At 40.3% G+C, this 11,906-nt stretch overlaps 1 protein-coding gene across 4 annotated transcripts; it reads right to left on the bottom strand.

Moving 5' to 3' along the window:
- Positions 1-792: 792 nt before the first annotated feature.
- On the bottom strand, positions 793-8,068 carry LOC129454705 (THAP domain-containing protein 6). Of its 4 annotated transcripts, none has more exons than XM_073858017.1 (8): positions 7,540-8,068; positions 6,950-7,053; positions 6,515-6,707; positions 6,279-6,368; positions 5,919-6,174; positions 3,594-4,024; positions 1,944-3,489; positions 793-1,480 (listed from the first exon to the last, which is right to left on the bottom strand). In XM_073858017.1, the coding sequence occupies exons 2-6, from the start codon at positions 7,027-7,029 to the stop codon at positions 3,813-3,815; spliced, it is 831 nt and encodes a 276-aa protein (XP_073714118.1). In that variant the 5' UTR covers positions 7,030-7,053; positions 7,540-8,068; the 3' UTR covers positions 793-1,480; positions 1,944-3,489; positions 3,594-3,812. The 4 variants fall into 4 exon arrangements, with proteins under 4 accessions (XP_073714118.1, XP_055075282.2, XP_055075284.2 ...); XM_055219307.2 differs by having other exon boundaries at positions 5,919-6,180; positions 7,540-8,052; XM_055219309.2 differs by lacking the exon at positions 7,540-8,068 and adding an exon at positions 7,476-7,500 and having other exon boundaries at positions 5,919-6,180.
- Between the last annotated feature and the right edge of the window lie 3,838 nt (positions 8,069-11,906).

Genomic DNA, 11,906 nt, shown 5'->3' with positions numbered 1-11,906 from the left:
GAGTTGAGACCCAGCCAATGTTAAGTGTTTTGTATGTATTGTGCTGATTTTATAAGTGACTGAAAACCAGTGTTTGATAATCTTTTTTTAGCTAATATAAAATAAAGGTGTATATTTTTCATTATTCTCGTGCCCTTGTCTCTTGCTCACTCCTAAGGTAACGAACCTGTGTCCTTTTTGGACTGTTCCCCCGGTATATTTGGGGGTGGCGTAGTCGAAAGCTGTGCCCTTTTTGGGCCTTGTTGGTATTTCATAATCTTCCAATAGAGAAATTATATTTCAACCTGACCGCTCTGCTACATTTGGGACATATTTAATTACCTCGTCCTGTCAGGAGTTGATGGAGCAGCATTGAAAATTATTAAATGTATGTCTACCAATATTGACACAGTGATTTCGTCTTTTTTTAAAGCAAATGTGCACCTTAGCCAGTCCAATAACTATTTCGTTTTTATGTGGTACCATGATAGAATTCATTTGCAAACTTGCCAACACTTATTCCTTCAAATCAGCAGACTTAAATCCTTTTAAGTGGAATCTACAAAGCTCAAATATGGTTTAAGAAATTCCTTACACATAATATCTGATCACACTGTAAAGGTTTATATAACTGCATGGCAGGTTACATCTGATCACATAGTAAATGTTTAATATAACTGCATGACAGGTAACAGCTGATCACATAGTAAAGGTTTAATATAACTGCACAACATCTGATCACATTGTAAAGGTTTAATATAAATGCACAACATCTGATCACACTGTAAATGTTTAATATAAATGCACAACATCTGATCACACTGTAAATGTTTAATATCACTGCATGACATCTGATCACATATGAAGGTTTAATGTAACTTTACAACAGGAAAAGCAAAACCACCCTGCAATAAATTAAGACACAGCTTTATCGGAGTCATCAGGAGCTGATCCCAAGTGTTTATCTGGAAGCTGTTGGTGTATGTACTGGTAAAGTGCTTGGCGACTGTGTAATGAATGCAATATCAACCCTCTGTAAAGCTGAACCAAAGATGGTTGTTTCTCAGCAGAGATATGTACATTTGTGCCAGCTCAACACATTGGAGCAGTTTCTCGACAGGGTTTACAGGACTAGGATTTAATTATATTAGGACATTTTAGTTTTTACAAACAAACCTTACAAAAAAACAAGACTGGTGCGCATCTTGTGACAAAACAATGGCACTTATATATGTTGAGGTATGTCAGTAAAAGGTGTTTTTAAATTATTGTAGCTCAAATATGCATTTTAGCCTGGGACCAGGATAAGCCCTGTCAGGGAAACTGCACCATTGTTTTCCCATATCAGATGTAGGTTACTTCAGGTTGAGTTGTGATTTTAAAGTGTAGTTGTGGTCAGAGACGGATGGATCCTCCCATTGTGTTTCTGCATCACAGTTTAGGAACATGTTGATTGTATCATCCTCACAGTTGTCCACTGCATCACTACACATCAATGCATCTGTGAAAACAATATAACCATAAACAGCTTTATGTTAGTATTTAAAATAAACTTGCATCATGAGAATTAATATATAAATGGCACACATACTTAAACAGAACAGTGTGTAAGAGAGAGATGCATTAAAAAGAGACAGTAACATTATACACACAACCTCTAACTTCAGTGTTAAATAATACGTTGTTTAATAGGTCATTATCAATATCTGAATGAGAAATGAACTGACATACTAGCATCTGAAATCTCAGTAACTTGTGGGACTCACGTGGGCTACTGTAAGAATGTAATGTACTATAATATCTCGTTGTACTATCGTAAATATAAAAATATAGGTGGACAATTAAAACCATTAAAATAGTTGCATTTTATAAACTAACGTTACTGATCTTAAGTGTATTTGTAGAACGGACTTCACAAATCTAACTTTAGGCGAACGAGCACAAAGTTAGCTAAGATAGCTTACCTGAAACTGGCCACCTTTTCAACACCCGGCGTGGTTTAAAGTTACCGGAACATCGTAGTCGAACCATTACTTGGGATAAGGGTGTTCCTCAGTTGGCTTAAAATTGGTAAGAAAGAAACATAAAGGCGCTCGAGTGAGCTTTTTAAGCTTAACGCGTCGCCTTCAGTCACTGCCTCAGCTGCTCATCGTCTGCGGCCGGAAGAACGTTGACAAAATCAGCGCAATGGCGCCGCCCTTGTTGTCGTGAAAAATAAGGTGAATAAAGGCTAGATGGCTTACCGGCGCTGAGAGCCAATGGGACCCGACTACGTCACACGGCGGCCATCTTAGGACAGGACCGCTCGTCTAGTTATAACATTAAAGTCTATTGTGCATGCAGTGCTGAAATAACTATATTTTGCTCAATTTTCAACCGATTTTCAAACGGCTTGGTGTGTCATAAACTTCAGGGATGCGGCTATTTAACTGCATACTTGTGAAAAATTATAGCCACGGAGTTTATTAAGAAAATAGTATATTAAGCAGACTAGACAGGTAAAGTACTAGGTATACCCATAAACACACACACAGTAATGATGTCAATATTTATAAGGTACATGAAACATGAAATAGTGCAATTTAGTTTATTACTAATATTAACATTATTAAATACATGTGTAAATTTATGTATAATATAAATCTGTCTCAAGTTGCCATTCTGTAAAATAAAGAGAAAAGAGATGGGTCTTTGTTTTTTGTTTTTTTTACTTAGGTCCAAAGGCACATAATTAGAAAAAACTTACAAAAAAATATACAAAAAAAAAACATTAAGACACAATTGGACACAAAACTCTTTCCATCAATACAATATAATCAATACAGCTCCCTCCCTCTCCTCCTCTCTCTTAAATGGTCTGAACTTACATAGCGCTTTTCTACACCGTCTTGGTGCCCAAAGCGCTTTACAAAGCCCCACATTCACCCATTCACGCACACACTCATACACCACTCATTCACATGCAAACATCAAAGAAGAGTAGCAAACTAAACAGACCACCAGTTGAAAACCCATCCTTTAAGTGCACAAATAGTTTGCGCTACTGCCCTTTGAAAAGGACAGTTTTTGTGAGCTTCTGTCTCACACTGTCTTTCTGCAAGCTAAGCGTTGACATTTTCGCAATGTGGTGCAGCCTTAGCTTGAAGAAGAGGGACACAACCAGAGTCAAGAGTGTATGGTGGTGACTGTCAATGCCATATCGCGTGTCAGTGATGTGCTCCCCGAGCAAAAACACATCCTCTCCACCTATCCTCTTCCTCACCATGTAGAGGACCTCCAGCAGTTTGATGGGTTGCGATCTCCTGGAATCTGCTACTGCCTGCCGAACAACCCACTCTGCTGCCCTGACGACCTTCACTGTGCCTGCTGATGGGATGACAAGCCCTCCATTGTTTTTCAGCGTCAGCAGATGGTAGCTCTGGTCCTTACTGGCAGATTCAGCATCCATCAACAGGCTTGCCCGGCAGACATCACAGGAAAGCTTTTTTAGTGTGCGTCGCACCACAAATCCTGAAATCAATGGTGGACGGATTCACATTATGACTTTTCTTAATTAATAAGCATGGGGAAATGAATTAGTTATAGGCTAAATCTACTATAAAGTCTAACTCTACCTGAAATGTACACAAGCACATTTTCCACAAGACCATCAAACTTCTTGGGAAGATAGCTGTGGTCTTGTACAAGGGCAGGAATGTCTGCAAACGGGGAAGGGAGATCTTCTCCTTCTGCAGAGGACATTTCTACAGCCGACAGGTTGGTAGATGTGTCTATGCGGTAGGACTAAACAGCAGACTGATCAGCTGGTAGGGACTCTGTGTCATCCTGTGCTGTCACATTGCTTTTGTAGCTGAAGTTGTTACTGTAGTTGAAATTAGAGACGAAGAATACCTTTTCAAGGAACTGGGATGTGGAAGGTGAATTTTCAGGTCGTCTCTCAGGTAGTGATACGCCTTAGGACCATGCAGGTGGAGAGTGAGCGCAAAGTCTCTCTGGGCCTGGGTGTACTCTGCACCCTGTCTTGACAGGAGGTGAACCGGAAGATCTGAAATGTAATTAGAAAAAGTGATTTAGTAAGTCTCCTTTGATAGTAAGGGTGTCACGATTTCGATTTTAAATCGAAATCGATCGAAATTAATTCACAGCTTCGAACTTCGAATTAAAAAATGGGATCGTCGATGCTTCCACGCCCCCATTTCACGTCCGGTCGGCTTGCCAAGCGAGGAAAAAACTCTCAGAGATGCCTTTTAAAAACATCTGTCCAGCGGAACGCGATCATATTTTAAACACGAGGGATGCTACAACTTCTTGAAATGCATATCATAAACAGGATTACCAGTGATCTGACTTTAGACAGAGTGCAGCTCTCTGCACGTGCGCGATAGTGAGGGAGGCGCAAAGATGCAGCGGGTTAACTTATATTTTAAACAAAAGGATAGTTTGCCCCAGCTTGCATGAAACGCATAAAACTGAACAAATACATAAGGATTACTACTTTAGTTTATGTTCAGACTTCGGACAGATGCGAGCACGTGCACGTGAGACAGAGAGAAGTGCAGCTGCCTTTTATGCTGGATTTATTTCAGATAATATGAGTCCAAGACACGCGCATTAAGTCCATGTGCATTTAGTCCATGTTAGAGATGCGCGGATGGACTATCGTTATTTCATCCGCAACCGCATAACAAAACTCATCATCCGTCCACCATCCATGCGCACCACCGTTTCTGACGAGTTTTCAAAACTGCACCCGCCCGCCATCCGCTGACTGGGCGATGCAAGACGCTGCTGATGACAGCTGCGAGAGAAACCTCTTGAATATCTTCGATCGGCGCACAGGGACAAAACTAAATAAATAAATAGCCTAAATTAAACGCACGAATTACATAGCCTGCACTGGTGTCATCCTGATTTACCACGTTGTAAAACTCATTCCAGGCAACCCTTTCTGACATTCTATTTCCTTTGTTTTTTAATTCTCATTTTTTGAGTTTGCCACGTTCCTCCTTCGCCAGCGTTGATAAGAGCTGTGTCAAAATGCATCCTCATTTCTCCGCGCTTTTAATGATAGAACGAATGTATCCTTAACAGCCGAGGATATCCCAAACAATTAAAAGCTTTATTAAATAAAAGTGTGTATTTATTAGAAAACTTTTTCTTGTCACTGTTTTAGTATTATAAGTTATGTTTTGTGTTAATATTATTCTGTTTATGTTGCGTATATTTCTAGGTTGATTATTTGATATGCTGTTGAATAGATTAATCTACATCAATGTGTCATATGTTCTAAAATAAATTAATATTTTTCTGCTTACACATTTATTTTAATAAGTCAGAAATGTCTCCGCTGTTTTCTGCTGACAGGCGCGGTGGGCGCTACTGGGGGCGTGTGCAGCAGGTGACGCAAATTTTGGGTCCTCAGAAGGCTAGACCGTCTCATTTCAGTTCTTTTCTTGAACTTCTGAGGCTGCCACTATGAAAGACAGAGATGTCGCATGCTTAGAAGGACAGAGCTAATAACAAGCAGTCGATCCGGCACCCGCCCGAATTTAATTAAAATATTATTTTTGGTCACGTCATCCGCCCGATCCATTAAGCCAACCGCGCATAGTCCATGTGCGTGCAAGAAGGAATCCTCTCTCTACAAGCTCTTGCGTTAAGTGAAGCCCACAAACCCCTATGCGAGTTGTGCAATGTGCATGTTAATGTTAAAGTATTATAATAATAATAATAAATAATGGCATATCATTTTTGTCTAAATTATATGCCATATAAAAAATATGTAAAAATCGAGAATCGGATCGAATCGTGACCTTAGAATCGAAAATGTAATCGAATTGAGGATTTGGAGAATCGTGACACCCCTATTTGATAGTAATTTTTATGTCTAACAAAGAACATAAAAAAGACAAAACATTTAAAGTCATTATTTATTTTACCTGAGTAGCATTCCAGCTTGTCATTCAGCTCTTCATTGATGAGGTTCTTAGCTTTCAGCTCCTCCAGAAGAGCCTTCATGTTCTTCCTGGCCCTCCTTACCCTTGCCAAGGCATTGCTCTTTTCCCGCCACATTTTACGCACTGTGGCCATGGCTGCATCAAGTTTGGCCTTAAGAGCCTTTGGAGAGGAAGGCATTGCATATTGGTGGTCAGGGGCCTTCCTCTTCCGACTCCTTTGCCTCTCTCTAGTGGATGGCTGTGGCTTTGAAAAAAAAAAAATATATATATATATAATGAAGTTAATTAGGGTTAGGGTTAGTGTATTTGTTAGTGACATTCCTCATGTGTACAAATACTCACAACATCAGGTGGAGGTTGATCCTTCTCGGGGTACATGGGCTGGTTTTCTCCTGCTTTTCTTGAAGCGTTTGTGCTTCTTGGTGCTACCGGCTGAAAAAATAGTTAAATATTCAATTGATCTGTAATACACTTTATGTATTGCTAAACTTGCAGAAAGTGTAACATTAAATCACATTTAAATATCGATGCATCCATCTTTAACACCTTGTAATCTAGTTGGCCAATTACACACGTACCCTCTGAAGATGAGCAGGGAAGTTGAAGACAGATGGAACAGCTCCAGCTTTGAGTCTGAAAGTCTGCCCTGTCCTGTCGAAATCTTCATTTCTGAAGTGTTCACTGCAGAGCAGTGTTCTGTCATTAGCCACAAAACCTTCCCTTCTCAGGGCACGCTCCCACTGTCTCCGGCGCTCGCTACATTTGGGAAACCTTACAAATGGGAGAAATAGTAGTCAGATATAAATTATTGTTAACCTTGCACCTTTATTTCCTTCAACATTGAGGGTATGGACTAAAATACAGTATAAAATATATTATCATTTTGATTCTATGTACTGCATGTATGCCTATATATGTAGCCAATCTTGTAATGTTGTGTCAGTTACACTTTTCCTAGCAGAACTTGTATTACTAAGTATCCTAATAATAGTCATAATATTTTGTTTTCTTACTTGTGAAAGGTGATCCCACGCGTTCTGGTTTGGAGGCTCCGTTCGTTGGTGCAGCCGTAGGCAGCACAAAAATCAGGCATTTTCCACAAGCGTAATCAGAAGTTCTGTAAACAAAAAACCAATAAAGTAATCCAAATGTAAAGATGTTTTTAAGAAACCAAACCACTTGGAAATCATGTGTAACTCAAAGCTATGTTGAAACAAAAGACTAACCCTGCCTCTCCCACCAATTTACAATTGCTTGGTGACTCACTTACGACCTCTTCACTGCTAGCCAGCAAATAAATACAACCACATCCACAAAATTACATTTAGACAAAAGATTAGGTTGTCAAGAAACTGGTCTCAGGAAACCTGTTAATAATTGAAAATGTCGACTGTGTGGTATCACTTTAGAGTAGAGGGCAGCCATGAAACACACAGCTACGCTGCAATGTTAAGCGTTTCTCAAAACGTGAAGCTACAATTTAAACATCGGCATCAGCACAAATCATAGCCACGTTAATAAGGTTTGTAATACACCAACCCGTTTGTAAATCCGTCAAGAATTCAGCAAGTTACGAGCATTTTAGTTGGCGTATGTCACTCACCTTCCGTCCACAGCAGCAGGGAGCAGCACTATGGCAGCACTGACCTAAGATGGCCGCCAAGTGACGACACAGCTGACTCCGCCTTGAGCCATCTAGCCTTTATACATATCTATGGTTCAGCTAGTCTCGCGTAGCCAGACCTTCAATACTGAAGGTCTGGGGCACGTTCAATCTCACACCGGTGCACAACGTTTTGCTACGGTTTCCGGGTTGAACGACATGTTTCCTGGAAACGGTGTGCAACGGAATGCAACAGGTTTTAGAAGCGTTTTCTCTTGTTTGGTGGGTGTGTCGGAAATGTCGGCCCAATCAGCGGCAAGATGTATAAAACCACGCGGTAGTAAAGAGACAGCTCGCTCAATGGGTTCATGTTGGAATGTTGTCTTTCATTCTGGACGATAAAGTCGGTGACTGTAACATTGAGGGTCTTTTACAGTATTAAACACACATTTATAACGATTTCATCAGGCTTCAGAAACATTTAAAAAAAGAACACAAAGAATGGCCTCTCAGCTACCGTAGTTGCAACTCTTGCGTCATCACAACAGGGCGTTCAACACATCGCCGTTTCTGTTTAATAAACGTTGTGCAACGTTTTGTCGGGGCTGAACGCAGCCCTGGTGTTTTTCGCTGCTTTTTCTGGACAAGTCCCGCCCACGAGCTGTTTGACCGACATGTCAAACAACCAATCACAGTTTGTTTCATCTAGCGTCACGTTTCGGACTCCCCACAATAACGAGCCGGCTGGCAACAAGTCAGTTATTGAAATAACCAGCCGCAACCGAATAGCATCTAAATAAACAACATTACTCACCATAGGACAACGTTGTGCACTTCATCAACAGCCACACCAATGAGACGCTCCCGTTAAACGTCTGTTTGAAGCATATCTCTCCACTTTTTAACACATACAAGCAATTCAGGAGAACTGAACTTTTTGACTCCACTAACTGCCTCAAGCAATACTCTTGGACGTCTTTTAGAGAGTCGATGCCGCGAACTTTGCATATTTTTAAGAATCCAATGTTTAGCTGATCATGATAACTGCTCATTATTATCCATGTGAACACTCTCTTCCTCAATGGCACGTCAGAGCTTTGTTTTCCAGGGACCGAAACTAATCGCGACACTCGCGTCTCCTGGAAATCCGTTTTTTTCAACCAATCAAAGCCGACTTTAACATTCTCACATGGTTTCCAGAAAAGTGTACGAAAAACATCAGACGTTCAGCCAACAGTTTGTGGGCGTGACGTCTGAGGCTGAGACTATGGTTCAGCCAACAGTCTGTGGGCGTGACGTCTGAGGCTGAGACTACTCTGATCCACACTCCAGTATAGACCCTTTGCAAACACGTGACCTAGACCACGTGACGACGCCATGCTGGACGGCAAAATCACTGACGCACTAGGTTGATTAGTAATAGACGAGCGGGATTTTTGATTAGTTTTAAACAGTTTAAATATATATTTCACTAAAATACATGGCTTCTTATATTAAGGAAGTTGTTGTGCCGTTATCGGTCGAGGTAGGGCATTTGGTAGGTCCTCACAAAAAGCGCTATTTAGAGAAGTTAGAGATAGCGGGACTTCTTCCTCCTTCAATTTTCACGGACCTCATTAAACGCCGAGTCTGCCCGACTTCAGCCCGCGTGATTTGTACCACTATGTGGTAAACGGGATATCCCCATACACTGGTGCTGATATTAAGGCTTTTAAAAGTCTGCAGAGCTGCCAACTTCTGAGTTCAGCTTGGAGTGAGATTTTTTTGGGGGGTGGGGGTTTGTGGTAATAATTTTTTATTATTAAGTCCTAACCATTTACCAATTGATAATAGTGTGGATTTTAGCTATTTCTGTGTTAAATAGTTGGGAAAGACTGCGTTAAAATGGTTCACAATACAAATCGAATCATATTTTAGAAATTAAATTGAAATAAAAGCTTTTACTGAGTTTAAATGCCTGGGATTAGAGTCTTTACTATTATTTTATACACTTCTATTATGCTTTCCTTCTGATAAAAGTGCCAAAAAAGTTCAGTTAAAATCTAATGAATAGGCTACTGGTCTCTGTAAAATGTATAACTGCAGATAACAGCAGCTTTGATTCAGTTTATCCACTGAGAAAGAGAAGCGTAAAGTGATGATTTGTGATTGGTGATAGAGGGACTGTCACAATCAAATAAACCAAATGAGTAGTTTAATATTAAACTAAAGCAACAGATAATGTGTAGGGGAGAGTGGGGTAAAGTGAGACATTTTTTACATTTGCTCCCCTCTAAGCGAGCTAAAATGATATATCAGTAAAATTTACACATTTCCCAGTAATTCAGGATGTTTCCTAGCTATGGAAATTACCAGAATGTATTCAGGACGAAGAGCACTGAAAATATGATTGTTTTAAAAAAAGTGGTCTTGTGTCTCACTTTACCCCAGCTTAGGGGTAAACTGAGACAGACCAGGAAAATCAAGGGGGTAAAGTGAACCAGCTCGGGGTAAACTGATCCACTTACTTTTTCCACTCTAAAACTACCATAACAGCACATATTGTAACAGATAAAATCCTAACAGCTAGCTTGACAACCACACATTACAGAACTAATGTTTGACTAGTAACAGAATCAAGGGGATTGGTCAATTAAGAACATTATTTTTCTAAACACTTGAAAGTACAGTAACTCTGAACCAAAATCAAATACAACATAATATAATTCAAAAGTTATATTTTTTTGGCCAATTTTTGCCTTTATTTAACAGTGAGTTTTGGAGAGGACAGGAAAGTACAGGGAGGAGAGAAGGGTATTGGACGGCAAATGACCACGAGCTGGGAATCGAACTCGGGTCGCAGAAAGTGTGAAAGCACCACATGTCGGAGCGCTGCCCACTACACCATTGGCTCTGACAATTCAAAATGTTTTAATTAACATTCAAATGACATATAGAACTAGTTAGATTAGAACGCAGTCTGGGGGTCAGAACAAAGTACCCTTAGAGCCAGCTAGTGTCTGCGGGTCAGCGCAAAAGACAATCAGAACCATCTATCAATATTTCTATCCCTTGCAGCTGCTCTTACTGTGGGTTCACACCAGATGCGAGTTCAACGATTTGTGCAAGTAGATTACATTCAAAGGTAATGCAAAGACACAATCAGACGTGTCCTCGCCTGGGTACGATGCGAATGACGCCATATGAGCGTAGCATTTGCCGCAAAAACACGCACTATTCACCTCAAACATGTCTTCGCCCCAAATTGAAAATATTTATCTTGAGCGAAAAATTAGCATGACACAATGTTAAATCCCACGAGTAATCTAGAGTGAGTAATGCTACGTACACACCAAATGCAGGGCATCGCGTTACTCGATCTAGATTATTCGCTAGAGTTTAATATTTTCAAATTGGGCGAAGACGTGTTTGAGGCGAATAGCGTGTGTTTTCGTGGCAAACGCACCACCCATATCACCTCACTCGCATCGCCACACGCGGGGACGTGTCTGATCGCGTCTTTGCATTGACTTTCTATGTAATCTACTTGCGCAAATTGTTGAACTTGTGTCTGGTGTGAACCCACAGTACCACGATGCCTCGCGTTTGGTGTGTATGTAGCATTAGAGACTTCTTTCCTTTCTTGACCTAAGCGGCTGCACTCTCCATCTCCTCAATGGGTGTGTTTCCCCAGAATGTCTTCCTGGTGTATTGACTAGGCATAATGGTTTTTCTGCAATGTTTATAACATTAAAAATAAAACTTATGTAATGTAATATTACATTAAAATATGTTTTAGACTAAACTGAACTTGTGCCTCATGTCTCACTTTACCCCACAGCATTTGTCTCACTTTACCCCACCGCCACATTTTGGAAAAAAACTCTCTCTCTTGGAAATTCAGGCTAATCTTCAGCTAGCATCAACACAAGGTTTTATATGTTGGTAGTTCATAAACATGTGTGATATAAGTTTTTCTACCTGAATCAATTTGCTTTGGCACAACAGCTGATTAAGTTGACAGCAAGAAAATTTACTTTTACAAGCAAAAAATATATTTTTGTGAAAAAAACATGCTAAACACAGCAGCATGAGGTCCTGTCCTTCATGGCCAAGGGGAAATTTGAGGGGCTTACAAACATAATGGTCACATGACCACAAATGTGTTCCGTTGCCTAGATACAGGGGGTGTCTCACATTACCCGATGTCTCACTTTACCCCACTCTCCCCTATGTCAAGACCATATAATTATATTTCGTATATATTTCGTCAAATATCAATTGACTTTTTTCTCTTTTATTAAAACCTGTCACCGCAAACATCACGCAGGCTTGTACTGCTTGCGAACATGCACACGCGAGTGATGGTTGATTAAAATTGCTGTTTT

This window comes from Misgurnus anguillicaudatus, chromosome 20 (assembly GCF_027580225.2).
Source record: "Misgurnus anguillicaudatus chromosome 20, ASM2758022v2, whole genome shotgun sequence".
NCBI lineage: Eukaryota > Metazoa > Chordata > Actinopteri > Cypriniformes > Cobitidae > Misgurnus > Misgurnus anguillicaudatus.
Note: the sequence above shows the minus strand (reverse complement) of the source record. Positions and strands in the feature narration are given on the sequence as shown.